Source organism: Trichechus manatus, unplaced genomic scaffold (assembly GCF_000243295.1).
Source record: "Trichechus manatus latirostris isolate Lorelei unplaced genomic scaffold, TriManLat1.0 scaffold00009, whole genome shotgun sequence".
NCBI classification, from domain to species: domain Eukaryota; kingdom Metazoa; phylum Chordata; class Mammalia; order Sirenia; family Trichechidae; genus Trichechus; species Trichechus manatus.
In genome coordinates this window covers 15493357-15512711 of record NW_004443945.1, presented here as the reverse complement: position 1 = coordinate 15512711, position 19355 = coordinate 15493357, and the positions used below count along the sequence as shown (strand labels likewise).

General features: G+C 42.6%; 1 protein-coding gene across 1 annotated transcript; it reads left to right on the top strand.

Annotated features, from left to right (window-relative positions):
- Positions 1 to 8027: 8027 nt before the first annotated feature.
- ODF1 (outer dense fiber of sperm tails 1) lies at positions 8028 to 18788 on the top strand. The gene is made up of 2 exons (XM_004370718.1): positions 8028 to 8455; positions 18224 to 18788. The coding sequence occupies exons 1-2, from the start codon at positions 8136 to 8138 to the stop codon at positions 18654 to 18656; spliced, it is 753 nt and encodes a 250-aa protein (XP_004370775.1). The 5' UTR covers positions 8028 to 8135; the 3' UTR covers positions 18657 to 18788.
- The last annotated feature ends 567 nt before the right edge of the window (positions 18789 to 19355 follow it).

The window sequence follows — 19355 nt, the reverse complement described above, 5'->3', positions numbered from 1 at the left end:
AAAAAGAATTAGGTGAAGGGAAGGACAGCACACACTAGAGGGGACGTCAGCACAACAGGACTAAACCAAAAGCTAAGAACTTTCCTGGATACAACCAAACACTTCGAGGGACAGAGTAGCAGGGGTGGGGGGCCTGGGGACCATGGTTTCAGGGGACATCTAGGTCTATTGGCATAACAAAGTTTATTAAGAAAATGTTCTGCATCCCACTTTGGTGAGTGGCATCTGGGGTCTTAAAAGCTAGCTAGTGGCCATCTAAAATGCATCAATTGATCCCAACCCACCTGGAGTAAAGGAGTAAAGACACAAGGAAAATATGAGCCCAAGAGACAGAAAGGGCCACATAAACCACAGACTCCATCAGCCTGAGACCAAAAGAACTAGATGGTGTCCAGCTACCACCAATGACCGCCCTGACAGGGAACACAACAAACAGTCCCTGACAGAGAAGGAGAAAAGTGGAGGGCAGAATTCAAATTCTAGTAAAAAGACCAGGCTTAATGGTCTGATTGAGACTGGGCGGACCCCGGAAAACATGGCCCCCGGACTCTCTGTTAGCCCAGAACTAAAGCCATTCTCAAATGTAACTCTTCAGACAAAGATTAGACTGGACTATGGGACATAAAATGATACTCGTGAAGAGAGTGCTTCTTAGCTGAAGTAGATACGAGTCTAAATTGGCAGCTCCTGTCTGGAGGCAAGATGAGAAGGCAGAAAGGGACAGGAGCTAGCTGAATGGACAAGGGAAATCAGAGGTGGAAAGGAGGAGTGTGCTGTCACAGTATGGGGCGTGCAACTAGGGTCACATAGCAGTGTGTGTATAAAGTTTTGTACTAGAAACTAACTTCACTATAAACTTTCATTTAAAGCACAGTAAAAAAAAAAAAAAGGACAACCTAATCTTGTAGATTGTGTCCTGCCTCACTAATATAACTGCCTCTAATCCTGCCTCATTAACATCATAGAGGCAGGATTTACAACACACAGGAAAATCACATCAGATTACAAAATGGTGGACAATCACATAATACTGGGAATCATGGCCTAGCCAAGCTGACACATATTTTTGGGGGACACAATTCAATCCACGACAAACATCAAATTCTTCTCTGTGTTTTGTTCACAGCTACTTTGATGGCAAAGAATAGAAACTCACTCAAGCTATGTTAAAACACCAAAACAAAACAAAACCCATTGCCATCGAGTCAATTCCGACTTACAGTGACCCTATAGGACAGAGTAGAACTGCCCCATAGGGTTTCCAAGGAGCAGCTGGCTAATTCGAACTGCCTTACTAAAGGCTTCTGGGGTATCACACAAGTCTGACAGTAGGAAGGATACTAGGCCTCAGGAGAAATTTGAAGCAGGAGCTAACAGCAGCCTCAACTGGCAGCCTCAACTTCCAAGTTCAAGCTCCTTCAGTCCACATTATCCAATGCCAAATCCCTAGAAAAAATAACCTGGCTGACTCAGCTATTGTTGGGGTCCTCTTGGTGCAGAACTTGCACCCAGGGTGGGAAATAGGTCATGTCTTAGAAGGATTCTGCCAGAGTACCCCTCCAACATCTCCCTCCCGCCACCATGGGGTGGGGTGGGATTGAGTTCTTAAGAGACGGGTATCAAAGGATCGGCGCACAACATAAAAAGCTCTGTAACAAAATTCTGCAATGTGAGGCTGAATGAAATGTTTTAGGAAAAGTTTGTTGTTTTGAGGTGCTGTGGTACCATGTAGGAGCCCTGGTGGTGCATCGGTTAAAGCGCTCAACTGCTTTAAGCTCAGCGGTTCAAAACCACCGGCGGCTCTGCAGGAGAAAGATGTCAGTCTGCTTCCCTAAAGATCTGCAGTCTTGGAAACCGCACGAGGTCACTATGAGTTGGAATCAATTCCATGGCAGTGGGTTTGGTTTTGGCTTGAGTAGTACTGTGTAACCTCTAGAAATATAAATTACAGCAATGATCCCAACATGTGATTCCCTAATATGATGATATGCTCCTAGAGGTCCTTCCTTTTCCAACAACAAATCTCTATAAGGCTAGATTTCCTTCTATGCTTAAACTAAAACAACACAACAGACTGAAGGCAGAAGGAGATATTTCAGGCGTCCTCTATGAAGCCAGACATTAGAGAGATTTGTAAAAACATAACACAAAGTCACTTTTCTCAAGCTTTTTTTTTTGTTTTGGAAAATAAAGTTTCCATAAAAAATGTTACATTAACATGTAATGATTTTACTATTTTTATTTGAAAATGAATATATATTTTATAAATTTCTGTTTTCATTTTGAATATGTTAAGTATAAACAGAGAAAACCCACATAAGCTCTTTGGGGTCCTCAATACTTTTTTTTTTTAATTATGCTTTAAGTGAAGGTTTACAGTTCAAGTTAATTTCTCATACAAAAAGTTATACACACATTGTTATGTGACCGTAGTTGCTCTCCCTATACTGTGACAGCACACTTCTCCTTTCCACCCTGGATTTTCCATGTCCATTCAACCAGTTCCTGACCCTCTCTGCCTTCTCATCTTGCCTTTGGACAGGAGCTGCCCATTTAGTCTCATGTATCTACTTGAGCTAAGAAGTACTCTCTTCACGGGTATCATTCTATGTCTTACAGTCCAGTCTAATCTTTGAAGACTTGGCTTCAGGAATGATTTCAGTTCTGGGCTAACAGAGAGTCCGGGGGCCATGTCTTCCAGCGTCCCTCCAGGGTCCCTCCAGTCTCAGTCAGACCATTAAGTGTGGTCTTTTCACTAGAATTTGAGTTCTGCACCCTATTTTTCTCCCGCTCCATCAAGGACTCTCTGTTGTGTTCCCTGTCAGGGTGGTCATTGGTGGTAGCCAGATACCATCTAGTTCTTTTGGTCTCAGGCTGATGGAGTCCGTGGTTTATGTGGCCCCTTCTGTCTCTTGGGCTCATATTTTCCTTGTGTCTTCGATGTTCTTCATTCTCCTTTACTCCAGGTGGGTTGGGACAAATTGGTGTATCTTAGATGGCCGCTTGCTAGCTTTTAAGACCCCAGATGCCACTCACCAAAGTGGGATGCAGAACATTTTCTTAATAAACTTTGTTATGCCAATTGACCTAGATGTCCCCTGAAACCATGGTCCCCAGACCCGTACCCCTGCTTCTCTGTGCCTCGAAGTGTTTGGTTGTATTCAGGAAAGTTCTTAGCTTTTGGTTTAGTTCTGTTGTGCTGACTTCCCTGCATTGCGTGTTGTCCTTCCCTTCACCTAAGATAATTCTTGTCTACTATCTAGTTAGTGAATACCCCTCTTCCTCCCTCCCCACCCTCATAACCATCAAAGAATATTTTCTTCTGTATTTAAACCTTTTCTTGAGTCTTATAATAGTGGTCTCATACAATATTTGTCCTCAAAAATGTTTAAGAATGTAAAGTTTCTGAACAGCTGAATGAGAGCAGGAAGACAGGTGCCAGAGTCCCCTCTTCCTCCTCTTTTCTATCCTCCTTCTCTTTGGACCATCCTGTCTCATAGCTTGAAGGGACCTGGATCTTGGCTTCTTTCCAGCTTCTAGCATCAGGAGTCCCACCTTGTTCTCTCTGCTGGGCCCCTGGGGGAAGTTAAGTAAGAGTCAGGGATCTGAATGTACCTCAGCTCCTGGAAGCCTTCCCTAGAAAGCTGAGTCAAACAGAACATTAGGTAAAGGGAGAATTTGGTATTTCATGTTCTCTGGTTAAATACAAGCCCAGCTGGAGGTAGAAAATTCAGATAAAAAAATTCACTCCCCATGCAGAGAACCCTGGTAGAAAGACTTGGCGCTTTCCTCTGTGGGCATGTTTTATTCTGAATGCATCTTCTTTGGTGTAAATTGACAAAGACAGTTCATGTTCTTCTACAAAATAAGTGATCCATGCCATGTGAGGGAAAAAATTCCTGGTAAGCAAGATTTCTTTGTGAGAAACAAAAACGTCAATTGTCAAGAAGGGAAAGAGAGGGTTTCAATCACTTAAGAGGCACTTAGGAAGCACTACCAGTGGGCTCTTTAGTTACAAGTAACAGAAACTGACTGGGTAACTTAAGAACCAAAAAACAAAACTCATTGCCACCGAGCTGATTTCGACTCATAGCGAACTTAAGAACAGTTGGACTTTATTGGAAGGGTGTGGAGGAGCTCACAGACCCAAAGGAAAACTGAAGAACAAACTTGAAAATGACAGAATCGGGGCAGTACCTGAGGTGTAGTCTCCTCAGTCATCACTGTTAGGATGAATCAGCTCTAACCACCTTCAGGCTTTATGCCTCTTTGCTAAAGATCAAATTCCCAGAAGAGAGCCAGATTGACCAGCTTTGGTTCTGTGTCTGCTCCTTGGCCAGGACAGGGCTGGGCAACTCTGCTGATAGTACCTAATGGCGAAAGATGGGTGTGGGTGGGGGAGGTAGTTATTTTACCGAAAAAAGGTGCCATGGATGACGGGCAGGCCAAACAGCAGATGACCATTACAGGAAGACTTCTCCATTGGCAAACCTACTCAGAGGGGTAGCTCTGAAGCCCTCTTGGCTTTTAGAGACAGGGCTAGAGGTGGGCTTAGCAATTTAGTACAAAGCTGATAATGTGATGGACAGCAAGCCTTTTAAAAAGTGTTTTGTTATAAGATTCGTAACATGCTCATTGAAGAAACTTAGAAATCACAGACTACAAAAGAGAACTTTTAAAAATCATCTATAATCCCACTACTCACAGGTAACCACAGTTAAATCTTTAGGATGTTTCCTTCATTCTGTGGATTCTTTTAACATAGTTGAGGTCACATTGTGTGTATGATTAATATTTGATGTTGAAGCTCTCCATATTGATGAATCAACTGCCAGAGGAGTATCTTTGTAACATCAGTCCAGAGAATGGACTTGACATGTGGCTGTCCTACCTGGTGGAAGAGGCAAAGGAGAACCTATTTCGCCCACAGTTCTGTCAACACTGGGGGCCAAGCACCCACATTGCCCAGACTGGGAATTTGCCAACGTCTGCTCTCTATCCCAGAGTAGGTTCCATCTGGACACCAACAGTAGTGGATAGGAGTTTCCACAGACATAGTCCAGTGTAAAGAAGGCTCCATCTTCGCACTAGAGCCAAGGAAGATGCTTGTGTTTATGCTTCAAGGGAACTGTGACCTTAGATTTTTCCTGTGGGTTTCAGCAAGTTCTAATGAATTTTAACATTGACCTTCTGATATGATAGATCACATTTCCATCTGATCTCTGAAGGAGACACAACCTTGATTCATTCACTCAAAATGATGTCAAGAATATGCTTCATGATGAGGAGTGGAATTACTAGAAGGATTGGATAATGGGAGAATCCTAGTTGAAATACGGCTATCACCATCTTAATATTGTACCATGTATACACAGATGTGTGTATTTAATTTCCTTAACCTGTGTATTTAACAATCTAAAATAGAGAGCTTGCCTGCTTTAACCTTTGCTGACATTTGCTAAGGGATGAAATTCACAGTGACATAGAATTCAGAAGTCTATTACTTGGAGCTAGAGAAATCTATACAACTCCTGCAATTTACCATCAGGAAAGAGTAGGCCATGTTCCTAATAAGAGAGTCCACCTCTCAGAATTGGGTGGAATCACTCCTGAAAAACTTCAGCATTTGTCCATAGAAGAGTGTGTTTCAACTTTGCCTTCTGACTCATCCCACATGAGATAAAGGAGCCATCTACCTGTTATAAAACCTCCAAGGAAATTTGTTTTCCTTGCTAAGACACTTAATCTGCATAGAAATGGGCCTCCTAGGTCAGGGCTGGGAAACATTGAGCTGTTGGGGAGTCCTAGGCTTGGTCTAGTGATACACAAGGGACTTCAGCTTAGGGGGCTCTTACCTCTTTGATTACTCTTTTTTCTGTTTTCTGTTCTCCCATTTTTTGTTATTATTCCCCAGGATTCTGCCACAGCCTTCTTCTTTTCTCAAGCTATTCCTGAATGATCTTGTCCACTCTTAGGGTTTCAACTACCTATGACATTGTGGCTTCTACATTTTTTATATCTAGCCTAGCTTTTTCTTGAGTTCTAGATCCACTCAACCACAAGCTACCCCACATTTCTATCTTAAAGTTATTACTCTTCCTCCTGTATTTTTTATGTCAGTCAATAGCACCACGATTACGCCAAGCTAGAAACCTAGGAGTCATTACTGATTCCTCCCTCATTCCATCCTCATTCTGTTGACTAGGTTGTGTTTAATTCACTCATTCACTCCATAAATAAATTTTAAGCACCTACTATGTGCCAGGCATTGTGTTAGATATCTAAGGTGAGCAAAAATAGACAATGTCCCTGTCCTCATGGAGCTTACAAGCTAGTAGGGGAAACAGACAAAGTTATGAAAGAAATATGCACAGAATTATGGGGGTGTTTAGTCTAGGGGACAGGGAAGACTTTCCAGAGGAAGAGATGTTTAAAGAAGAGATACAAAGGATGAGTTAGGAGTTAACTAGGCCAAGGATATGTGGTGGGGAGTTAGACTTTCAAGCAGATAGAACAGTGTGTGTATAAGTCATGAATGAAGTGGAAGGTGTAAGACTTCACAGAAGGCCATTGTGGCTGAAGTGTAATGAATTACAGTAATAATGGTAGGAGATGAGACTGAAGAGGTAGGCAGGAGCCCTAGTCTTCAGCCTTGTAAGGATTTTGGTTCTCTTTTAAGAGAACAGAGAAGATTTTTGAAGGGTTTTAAATCAAGGAGTGGTGATGAGGGATGACACATTTGAAAATCTCTCTGGCTGTAATGTGGAGAATTGGTTGGACAGGGCCTGAGTAGATGTGGGGAAAAGGCAGTCCCATTGGCTTCCTCCGTGCCACCCCTATAGCCACAGTCCCCAGTCCATACTTTCATTGTTTCTTTCCTTCCAGGAGAAGACACTTCCAGTGTTGTCCCCTTACAATGAACCTTCAGTGTGACTGTTTTACTTATCCTTCAACTTTCCCTCAATAGAAGGAAACGGGTGATTCTTCACTGTGCTCAAAATAAAGTTCAAATTCCTTAGTCTGATCTACAGATCTCTTCACTACTTGGTCCTTTTCTCCCTCTCCAGCATCGTATCCAACCACTTACCTTCAAGTGTGGTTTAGTCTAGAAAAAGGAGAGTTGAGAGCTATGTAGCAGATTGAGAGGAATAGAAGTACCGTGAGCCAAGGGTAAAGCTGAGTCCAAGGTTCAGCATGCTTATCCAACTGAGAGCACAAGAAACTGACAGAAGTTGGGGTGTCAAGCATTTGTCTTCAAGCAACTTCAAGCAGTTGGTGACAATGTTCAACAAGCAGTTGTATAACATACAACTTCTGTCAAAGACCAACACCTGGGAAGCAACTGGGGTTGGGAAGAAGCATTTGGAGGCTTGGAACAAGACCAAAGGTGTAACTGCTGTAAGGTGGTGATGGAGAACAAGACCCTGATCACTGAGAGACTGGAGCTTAAGAGCAGGACTTCTGCCACTGGACAACCGAGGCTACAGAATAGCCAGGACCCCAACTAGAAAAGAATGGGCAGGACTCCAGCAATTTGGAAGGCTGGAAGGTCAAAGGCAAAGACTGACTTGAGGATGACTTGGTTAGGAGAATCAGGGATAGTTCTTTATATTCTGCCTGCCTCGAGCCAGAATGAGTCTTAGAGTATAAAGGGTAAGTCTAAGCTTCAAGCCAGGGCTGGAGCCAGAAACACATAGATAAAGGCGGTGGGTAGCTCCTTCCATAACCTACATTAAGATCAATAAACACACAGTCACAGCCAGGGCTAGTCCTTGGAGCATACACAAGTCAAAGACATTCAAAGTTGCTCCCGAGAGCACCAAAGAGCTGCGGATGCTTGGGGGACCCACCTAACTTCAAGGTGAATGAAATCTCAACATTAGTATGGTTCTGAGAGTAGCTTTGTAACTCCAGGAAGGTGTCTAGAGACCGTGACTGTTTACAGTTCACATGGTAACCAAAAGACTATGACATACTTAGAGTGTGATGAGGTCATAGAACACAAGCTTTAAAGTAAGTGAATCATGTGTGCTTCATTTAATTTTAAAAGAAACTTCTGAGCAGAGCTTAGAACAATTTTTTCCCCTGAGTGCCATTACCCAAAGGTACTCAAAGAACAATAAGGTGTGACTGTAATGGCTGCACTGAGTTGTCTTTTGGACAGCGTTAGAAGGGACATAAAGAAGGTGGACAGAGAACTGAGGCAACTGAGATGCATCGACGAACTTAGCTCACGATGCCTGTGCGACTTATACATGCACCCATATTGCTGTTGTGACTTGCACCCATATCCGTACTGCCTGTGCTATTCAAAGCGATCACGTTCTTGTGGCCTGTGTGATCTCTATCCATGTTGCCTGTGTGATTACAAGTTTTACTGTCTTCGACCATCTCTCAGAAGTTTGGAGAGGAAAGCCATTAGAGCCATAGAGGATGAAAAGAGAGAGCTTGCCAAGTAAAGGAACTTATTTTTAGACTTTTATAGTTTGTATATTAGCCTTATAAGTTGGAATAAGGAAAAAATTTTTGACAATCAATAGCTGAACAAAGATGATAAGGGTTCAAGCTAATGACTCTGGTGACTTAGCAAAGATTTAAGAAAAGAAGAGTAAATGGGTCCATGATGGGAATTGTAAGATTCTCAAAAGACACTGTAAAGATGTCGATTGGCAAGGTTGTTGGTGGGTTTATAGCAGGGATGCCAACATGATAAATAATGTGGTTTTAATGAGGGAAGGAAATAGGGGATGTCATTAAAAAGCTATTGGAAGCAGCAAACTACACATTTTTTCTGGTTATGAGTAAAGTGAATTGAGTATGTTTGGACTTACAGAAATGACTACAGGAAAAGTAATAATAATTGATCAAATCCTTAATGTTTGCCAGAGGCTTTATGAGCAGGGGAGAAAATTGAACAAGAGAGGCATTTCCTAGGTTTTATAGGAAAACCCTTCTCCCACCCCCAAATTCCAGAAAAAGGCTTAAAACTCATCTGGAGTTGCGTCTATGAGTTTGGCCTCCCCGTTCAACTCTAGTAAACGCAGTGCAACAACAGAACTGTGAGTCGCAACTTTCTGAGTAGACTTGAAAAGGTTTTAATTGAACTAGGTAATTTAAAAATGTTTTTGTTTTTTACTACATTTTCTTTTTTGCCTGGAGGAAGTCTTTCTCTTCTGACTTTCTACATATGCCATTTAGGCTGTTACCATTGATGAAAAAGATGGTTGAAAGTACTGTTCCCCTGGTTAGATAAATTATGGTACATCCATAAATTGGAATGATATGTAAATGTAAAAAGGATTGATGAAGCTTTTTACATATTGATGTATTGTTAAGTGAAAAAAGCAAGGTGCAAAACAAATGTATTTATTATGGTAATATTTATTGTTAAAAGGAGGGGCATATTCAGATGATAGGCAGATAGATAGATAAGGATACTCCCTTGACAACAGTGACAGGGACACTTCATTGGAAAGGGCACTAGGGCAATTATTGTCCAGATCACCAACCACCAAAGGTCAGGAATGGATCTCCCTCAGTAGTGTGGGGTGAGGCTCTATCAATTCTTCTACACTGTCTTTGAACCAATTTATATTTTTAACTCCTTAAGAGTATCAAGTTACAGAAATTGTTCACACTGTGAGGCAGGGATTCTTTTTTAATACTTGCTCCAAATGAAGGGGTACTTGTAAGCATGTCCATGCCCACTCTCCTTATGCTTTTGAATACTTGAATACTTTTTTTTTAAATTAAAAAAATTTGATGAAAATGTACATAACCAAACATACATCCATTCAACAATTTTTACATGTTCAGCACATTGACAATGGTTACATACTTCACACTGTGTCACCATTCTCCCTATCTCTGCCCATACTGTATTTTAGTCACTGTGGTTGCTATGAGTCAGAATCAACTCAATGGCAACAGGTTTGGATTTTTTTTTTGGTTGTCCATTTACTCTCATATAGATAATTCTTTAAAAGAGCACAATGCTCAAGGTGAACATTCTTTATTAAATGAGTTAAATTGTCATTTAGTTTAAAGATGACTTCATGGGATAGTTTCAGCTCAAGGCTTAAAAGTTGTTTTCAGGCAATAGATTTGAGGGTTCCTCCAGTATCAACGTATCCAGTAAGTCTGGTTTCCAATAAGAATTTGAAGTTCTGTTCCACGTTTTTTCCTCCATTTGATCAAGATCCATCTATTGGGTCCTTGATCAAAATGTTCAGTAATGGTAGCAGGGCATCATCCAGTTTTGCTTGTCTCGTGGCAAAGGAGGTAGTGGTTCATGGAGACATTGAATACTCTTGATCCAAAACCTTTCAGCCTTTGTCTCCTGGCTGTGTCCTTACTCCCAGACTCTCCTGGTGAGTATGACTCTCCTCCTTTACCATCTGGGCTCTCTCCACCTTCTCCAGAAGGCCCACTTTCTTGGTGTGCAATAGACACAACTTCAAGTTTAATTCTCAGCAGTGTAGTTTATACAAGTGGTAATGCTTTCTTTGATTTGTGATACTTTTCCTGTCAGGCTTTGCTGACTTTTTAAATTTTTTTCTGTTCCCGCAGCAGTATATGAAACTGGTGATTTCTTTACAATGATTCCCAGAGCTCTTAATTAATGACTCTCAGTCCATTTTAGAAATGATCCCAGGCTCGCCCTCTTGTGTCTCCTCAGAGCCACTTTTCTTCCTAGTCACACTACCTTGTGAAACCTTTCTATGGTCTATTTCTGACAGTTTGACATTTCATTATCCAGAAGGGCTTAGTGTCACCTACAAATCTAAATATTCAATTTTACAGAATATGGATGGAAATGTTAAACCCTGATCCCAGCCCCAGTCCCAAAGAACTCCCATTAATATTTTTCTTCCAGTCAAATGCCTCTTTTTTTTTCTTATCTCTAAGCCAGCTCCAGTTCCATGACTAACTAGATCCTGAAATATCATATTGATTCAATTTTTTTTTTTTTTTTAATAATCTTTGGCCTGAAAACTTGCCTGAGGCTTTTTGAATTCAGAAGGCATGTTCACCTGGCCTTTTACCTCTTAAAAGAATGCTAGTGGTTTGGTTAGGCATGACATGTCCTTTAAGCTGCCCGGTTGTGCTGTTGAGAGGGTTCTTTGTCCGACAAGAAAGTGATGCTCCCTGGACTGTAGCTGCCAGAACCCCTCTGAGATGTTTTCTGAGATGTTTTTCAATGTCAAGTCACTCTGTTCTATCTCTGCATGCTCCTTTCATAACTAGTAAGAAGCCTTGGCTAACAATTTCTCAGTTTTCCCCATAAGTTTCTAGAGCATGCTTGAGTGTGCATTATCTGATTGATGTGTGTGTGTGGTTTTTGGACTGGGCATAGAAGTTCCATTCCATTTCCATTGTTTTCTGAGCAGCTGCTTCAACAGATACCTTGGCAGTGGGGACTCTATGGTCTTCCCTCGTGGAAACCCAAGCAAGTACTTTTCTTCTTTAGCTTCTTTGATATTTCACATTCCTCCCTAAATTATCTTTTGACCCTAGCACTAGTGGTTCCCCTGACTCTTCCTTCCTGTTTCTGGATATAGAGGACTGAGGTCACTGAACTTGGTTTCCTTTGTAAGACATCATGCCACCAGCTTAATTTAAGTTTGAACATGCTTCACCACCACACTGTGGTCTTCTCTGTCCTCTGTACTAAAAAGCCCTCCTCAATAGTGCCTGTAGGAGTTCATCATCTAATTACTGAATCCCTTGTGCCCTGACATCTGGCACTGGTCCTTGTGGACAAATCTTCATTTGCGGTGGCACCACTGGAGAGGCATGGGGCTCCATTTTGCATCCTAGATCTAATCCCGAGACCGGATTTGCCTCCACTCACCCAGAGTGGTTGGCCTAAATCTCAGTGAGAAATTCCCCTAATGATTCCCACACAATCTTCTTAAACTTCAAGACTCTGCCTTCTCTTTTCTTCCCTCGTTTACCCCTTTGTGCTCTGAGTGTGAGATTTTCATTGAATCCGGTCTTACTCTGTGAGGCTGATGATTGTCAGCTCTCATGGTGAATTCCTTCTGGGTGTAGCAGTGCCTTGCCTGGGTCTAGTCCCTCAGAAAAATCTCTTTATTTCCCAATTCTCTGACCCAGAGATCAGGACACTGTTGAAAGCCCTTGGAGAGGAACCCCGGGAGCTTGCTTTCCCTCTGAGAAGAGAGCTTCCTGGCTTCCCTCAGCTCTGTGTCCGCAGCTGAGGTGGAAACAAGCTGGGCCCCTCAGTCCCCTCTCATCACAATCTCTTCCCACTTGTAGGTCTCAGAGCCCAGTCACCCTGTTGCTGCAGGGGAAGGGGCTGCTGCCCATCAAGACCAATGTATTTCTATGATCTGGTTCACCCTTGTTTAATAATTCAGGGCTTAGGACTTGGTCACTTAAAGCCTCAGATTTAAGATAATTCTGTGTAAGGTGGAGACTGGTACAGCCTGATAAAGGAGACTTCCCCTTTATGGAGGGAAAACTATATGCATAGCACTTCATGTTCATTTAATCCCTGTAACATCTCTGTTGAGCGATATTATATCAGTCATCTTATAGATGATGAAACAGATTCGGGGGCAACATTTTCAATTACTAGGGGGTGGCAGAGCCGAGACTTGAAGCCAGGTCTGCCTGAGTCTGGAATCCATATGCTTAACCAGCAGGTCAGGGGTTCTCAGAGTGGTCCTTGGACAAGCAGCAGCAGCATCTGGAACTTGTTAGAAACGTAAATTCTCAGGCTCCACCCCAGAGCTACTTAATCAGAAACTCTAGGGGTGGGATCCAGACACCTGTGTTTAACAAGGCCTGGAGGGGGTGGTGTAGGGGGGAGGGGGGAGGATACAGATGCACAAGTCCTAGGTTACCCTGCTCCCTGCTGAGTGACATTGTTCTCTGAGATTGATCCAAGGGTCATCCTGCCTGAACACCGCTTTAGAATTGATGGAAGAGAGGGATGGCAGAAAAATAAGGAAAGAAGAAGAAAGGAGAAAAGGAAAGATGGGTAGGAATGGAGGCTAAATGGGTCTTTGGAATGGGTCTAAATTCAGGGAGACAAAGTGAAGAACTCCAAGGAAAATTCGAGGAAGACCTGTCGCCCTTTCCTCTAGATAGGCATTTTTCACATCTTCATGACTTTATTCATTACCAAGCTAAAGCTGCTGATTTACATCACCGTGCAGATGGCTAAACAGAGAGCTCAGCATTGCTGTGGGCAGTGTATTTTACTTTCAGGAGCTTGGTTGTACATGCAGGTGAAACTCAGCTTCCACAGGGAGAAGAGGGGCAGACCCAGGCAAGGCTGCCACCAACTTTTCTCCAGCTTTCCTAACAGGCTTCTGCAAAGAATCAAAGGGGTTGGCTTCCCTAAGTTTACTGTGGCTAAACTTCACCCTCACGCTAACAGAGTATAGGAGGTAATCTCCCTTTTACCTAGAGCCCCACGGAGTCATGGAAAATTCCACGCGGGGTGATGAGGACATTAGCAGGCAGGATTCGAGTCCCAAGTTCAGAGCTGAGTCTGATGAGTAAAATGTGGCTCCTGAAATTTCCCCTGAAACCACATTCCCAGTGAGGACCCTGACCTAGAGCAAGAGGAAGGAGAAACCTGACCTGCCAAGACTTTTTAGGCAATTTCCTGAACACACACAATTTTAGGGCCCCTGTGCAGCTGCTATAGGGAGACCTGGTGGTCTTAACGCAGTGGTTAAACACTTAGCTGCTAACCGAAAGGTCGATGGTTCCAACCCACCAGCTGCTTGGCAGGAGAAAGATGTGACATCTACTTCCTAAAGCTTACAGCCTTGGAAACTTTATGGGGCAGTTCTACTTTGTCCTGTAAGATCGCTATGAGTTAGAACTGACTTGAAGGAAATGGGTTTGGGGTGCAGCTGCTGCAGGGACAAAGAGGGGGCAAAGTGCTTAGGAATAGAGAAAAAAGGGAGATCCAAGACAGTAAAATACATGAAATTGTACCTTAAGACTCAGAGGTTGCTGTTGTTGTTGTTAGGTGCTGTCTAGTCAGTTCCGACTCATAGCGACCCTACGTGCAACAGAACAAACTACTGCCCAGTCCTGTGCCATCCTCATAATCGTTATGTTTGAGCCCATTGTTGCAGCCACTGTGTCAATACATCTCGTTAAGGGTCTTCCTCTTTTTCGATGACCCTCTACTTTACCAAGCATGATGTCCTTCTCCAGGGACTGTTCCCTCCTGATAACATGTCCAAAGTATGTGAGATGAAGTCTCTCCATCCTTGCTTCCAAGAAGCATTCTGGTTGTACTTCTTCTAAGACACATTGCTTTGTTCTTCTTGCAGTCCATGGTACATTCAATATTCTTCACCAACACCATAATTCAAAGGCATCAATTCTTCTTTGGTCTTCCTTATTCATTGTCCAGCTTTCGCATACATATGAGGCAACTGTAAATACCATGGCTTGAGTCAGGCCTACCTTAGTCCCCAAAGTGATATCTCTGCTAAGAGGTGTTATATATTCTCAAAGATACGGAACTGGGAGCCAACTTTGGCTTATAGATCTTGCTTCCAGATCCATCTCTTCCAGAGGGCAGCACGGCTTGGTCTGGTGCAATCAACTATGGCAGTAAATCCTAGACACCTGAGGCACGGTCCCGTCTTCATGGCAGGTTCGGTTGTTTCTCATCTTGTATGGAAAAATCTGAGCTGAGTGAAAGAACTTCGACTCTTAGCCTATGCACATGCTGTGGGAAATTCTTTTTTTTTTTTCAATAATATTTTATTGTGTTTTCAGTGAAAGTTTACACAGCAAATTAGGTTCTCATCTGACAGTTTCTACACAAATTGTTCAGCGACTTTAGTTACATTTTTTACAATGTGTCAGCATTCTCATTAATTGCATTCTGGTTGTTCCATTTCCAGTACTCTAGTTTCCCTGCCCCCCTTGTCTTCTCATCTTTGTTTTAGAGTAATTGTTGACCTTTTGGTCTCATATAGATGCTTTTTCAGTGGAGCCCTGTACTCACAGGTAATACCCTTTCTCTTGTGTGCCAATCTGTTATTTCACTAAAAGGTGACCTCAGGGGATAGTTTCAGTTCAAGGTTTAAAGAGTTTATCTCAGGGTGATAGTCTCAGGGAGTCCTCCAGTCTCAACTGGTCCACTAAGTCTGGACTTCGTAAGAATTTGAGTTCTGCATTTTTCTCCCCTTCTATCTGGGTCCATCTATTGTGGTCCTGATTACAACGGTCACTGTAGGAGATTCTGGAGAGACTCAGTGGATGCTCGTTCTGCTCTGTGCTCCACTCTTGGCCTTGGCTATTCCTGCTTCAAGGCTGTGGTCCATCCAGAGAGAGCACAGTGAATAGAGTTGGGGCTGGTGTCCTGTTGCTCTTATTAGTATTACTTGACCATCTAGGGAAACAGTGCTTGTTGTCCCATTTATGTCATAGAGACAATGACTTCAAAGAGAGTCCAAATCTCTTTCTTTCTCCTTAGTATGGCCTACAGGTGCCCTGGCACACCCAGAACAACAAGACGGCCATGACCCAGGCCATCCCCAGGACTGGGGCCAGGCCTGGCAATGGAGCCGAATGTCCATACAGTCCTCTGGATGTCTTGCACAAGTTGTTTGTTCCTGTTTGCCTTAGTATCTTCTAGGACAGAGTTCTCTTTGATCACTTTGTAAACAGCCCCCCAAGACAAGAGTCTTGGTTTGTAACCTTCAGGACAACGTTTTACACTGTTGTTCTATCAATAAGGTTAGGGTTTATCAGTGGAAAATACAGATTAATACAAAAATGTTAAGTATTATTTGGGATTGTGTATATTTTTAAAATATCTTTTTGTTTATCTGTATTTTCTGAGTTTTCTGTATTTAACTTTTATAACTTATGTAATAAAAAGAAGTAAATGAATAAAAAAAATTCAGCATAACAATTAAGAATTGAAAATGTATCTCAAACCAATCACTTAATCATAGAGTCCAGACTCCACAAACTAGAAGAAGTTCTAGAAATCACCCAGTCCAAGTCCTTTTGAAGGCCAAGAGATGCAAAATGATTTGTCAGGAGTGTCTCTTAGAACCCATCTAGTTCTTTTTTAAAATAGCTTTAAGTATTTTAAAAAAAAGGACCAGTTTGGAGCATTAGGATGTTTCTGGATTAGGCAAATTGAAAGAAAATGAGCCCTGAGTAGGGCCAGACAATGCCGGGCTAGTGTTAGGAGGCAGTGACCGAATCAGGGGCTTTCATTCCAAGGACTCAGTCTACCTGATGGTTTAAACCTTAACATTGGCATTAAACAAGCTTGAATGTGAATCTAGGCTCTGCCATTCACCACCTCTACCAACCCCTCATCTGTAAAATGGTAATAATTATATCTACATCACAGGGTTATTGTGAAGATTACATGAAATAATGCTTTTAATGTGCTTAGAGCTTTCCAGGCACATTGTAAAAAGAGAAAAAACAAATACTAACATCCATTGAAGGAGCCCTGGTGGCACAGTGGTTAAGAGGTCAGCTGCTAACCAAAGGTCAGCAGTTTGAATCCACCAGCCCACTCTGTGGCAAAAAATATGGCAGTCTGCTTCTGTAAAGATTACAACATTGGAAACCCTATGGGGCAGTGCTACTCTGTCCTCTAGGGTCACTATGAATCAGACTCAATGGCAATGGTTTTTTTTCGGTTTTTAACAACCATTGAACCCTACCCATGTGCTAAGTATTATTCTAAATACTTTTCATATATTAGCTAGTTTTCTCCTCAAAATAACCCTATGAGATAGGTTATGATTATCTCAATTTTACAGATGTGGAAACTGAAGCGCAAGGAGATTAAGTAACTTGCCCGAGGTTAGACAGCTGATACATGGCAGAGCCAAGATTTGAACCCAGATTATCCAGCTCCAGCTCCTGTGCCCTTAAGCACTCCCCTTCACCACCTCTTGGTATATCACAAGTAATGGATTAGTGTGAGCTGCTGTGATTTATTTATTACTATTATTAAGGATCCACACGGTAGGAGTGCTGAGTAGCAGCAAGTTAGCTCTAAAGAACCAGGGATTCATGTTTGCTGCTTCAGGGGGTCAGAGGTTGCTATTGAAGTGATTATTATTATTACTATTATTACTACTATCATGTAGACAAAGCTTCATTAAAAAAAAAAAAAAGGATCCACTAATAGATATCATTCAAAAGCTACATTTTAAAGGTGACTGTCAGTGAGTGGGTGTTTAACAACCCGCCGAGGGGTGGGGAGTAAGCTCTGATTTGTAGTGTTTTCCAATTTCCATGGTGTAAATACTCCCACCACGGTCAATTTCAAGTTATCAACATGAATCACTGAATGAGGAGTAGGGAAGAAATGTGAACAATCAGCTTTTGCAAGCTGGTAAGATCCCGATCGAACACACCACTGGTGAGCCATTCTGTATCTGACCAACACAGTCCCTCTAAACTGACTAAATCCCTGCTGGTGCCAGCCGACAACAATCTGGAGCAGCCTCACAGCTGCAGGAGGAGAGAAGCACTAGGCCTGGTGGGCACAGCCAGACCCGGGGCACTCCTGTCATGCTGTTTGTTGATGGAGCTTTAGGCGGAGTCTCTGTGTGATTGCCCAGGGCAGTGCCTGTCCTGTGGATCCGAAGGGCTGGGTTCTGAGGCTGACGGCCATCTTTAAAATGCGACTTTTGAATAGTTTCCGTTAGTGGATAGCATTTTTTTTAATGAAGCTTTAAGAGTCTACATGACAGTAGTAATAATAGTAATAATGAAAATATAGTAACAAAATTGGACTTACAATATACCAAGTACATTATACTTAACAAGTACAGTGTTAAGTAAAATACATCATCTCATCTAATCCTCCCAATAGTCCCATGATTAGGTGCTATTATTAGGTCCATTTTACAGATGAGGAAATTGAGGCACTGAGAGGTTAAGGAACCTGCTCAAGTTTCCACAGCTAATAAGAGGAGGAGCTAGGATTTAAAGACAAGAGAAAGGCCAGGCACCCATTTGTTGTTAACAGAGGATTACCTCAGGAGAGTGGGACTTAAGGGAGAATTCTCACTTTTTACTGTATACACTTCTGTAAAGTTTGAGTTTTCACAATGACTAGAATTTACTTTTGCTATTTTAAACAAAATAGAGATTCAAGTATTGCTTCTCAAGATGTGTCTGAGTTCTGAGATCTGAGCTTCTTCTGCTTACCCTCCCTTTTTTTTTTTCTAACTTCTAGACTGAGAAGAACAACAAATAGAATTCTGGCTTCCTCTTGCTGTAGCAGTAACATTCTAGGATCGGTGAACGTGTGTGGCTTTGAGCCTGACCAAGTGAAAGTTCGAGTGAAGGACGGAAAGGTGTGTGTGTCAGCCGAACGGGAGAACAGGTACGACTGCCTCGGATCGAAAAAGTACAGCTATATGAACATCTGCAAAGAGTTCAGCTTACCCCCCTGTGTGGATGAGAAAGACGTAACCTACTCCTACGGGCTCGGCAGTTGCGTCAAGATCGAGTCTCCCTGCTACCCTTGTGCTTCTCCCTGCAACCCATTCAACCCGTGCAACCCCTGCAACCCCTGCAACCCCTGTAGCCCCTGCAGCCCATGTGACCCCTGCAACCCATGCTATCCCTGTGGGAGCCGATTCTCCTGTAGGAAGATGATTTTGTAAGGTGTGTGGACCCATGACTTAGTAGAAGTCAGTGATACTTCAGCCAGGCAGCTCTTCCAGTGTTTCTCTTCCCCTTCCTATGGCCCATGTTGTTCACGTACATAGGAAACTGAATACATAAGTGCGCATCTGTTGGTGTTGTGTGAAAATCTTTTGGTTCAACTGCTACAGCAGCCCTGCACAGTTAGTGGGCTTTCGAAGAATTCATTAATGGGAATGGAAGATGAAGTGGTGAGATCTGCCTTCCCTGTGTCTTCCTCCATACCCAACTACCTCCAAATTCCAGGAAAAAGAAGCTATTTTTTGGTAGACACTGTTTTTTCAGAGATCCAGTGAAATGGCCTAGCCAGAAACCAAACTGTCAAAACAGAAACAGACTGGTTAGTGTTGAAGGCAAACACTTTTTCAAAGCTGCTACTGCAGTAGGGAGGGAGCCCTGGTAATGCGTGTTAAGCATTCAGCTGCTAACCAAAAGGTTGTCGGTTCAAACCCACCCAGCCATTCTGTGGGAGAAAGACCTGGGGAACTGCTCCTGTAAAGATTATAGCCTAGAAAACCCAACAGGGCAGTTCTACTCTGTCACATAGGGTTGCTATGAGTTGAAAATTGACAGCACCCAACAAAAACAGCTGCAGTAGGGAGCTCTGGAGACAGTGACAAAGCAAAAGGTAGTTGGGGTTTTTACTGGGGCAATGATCA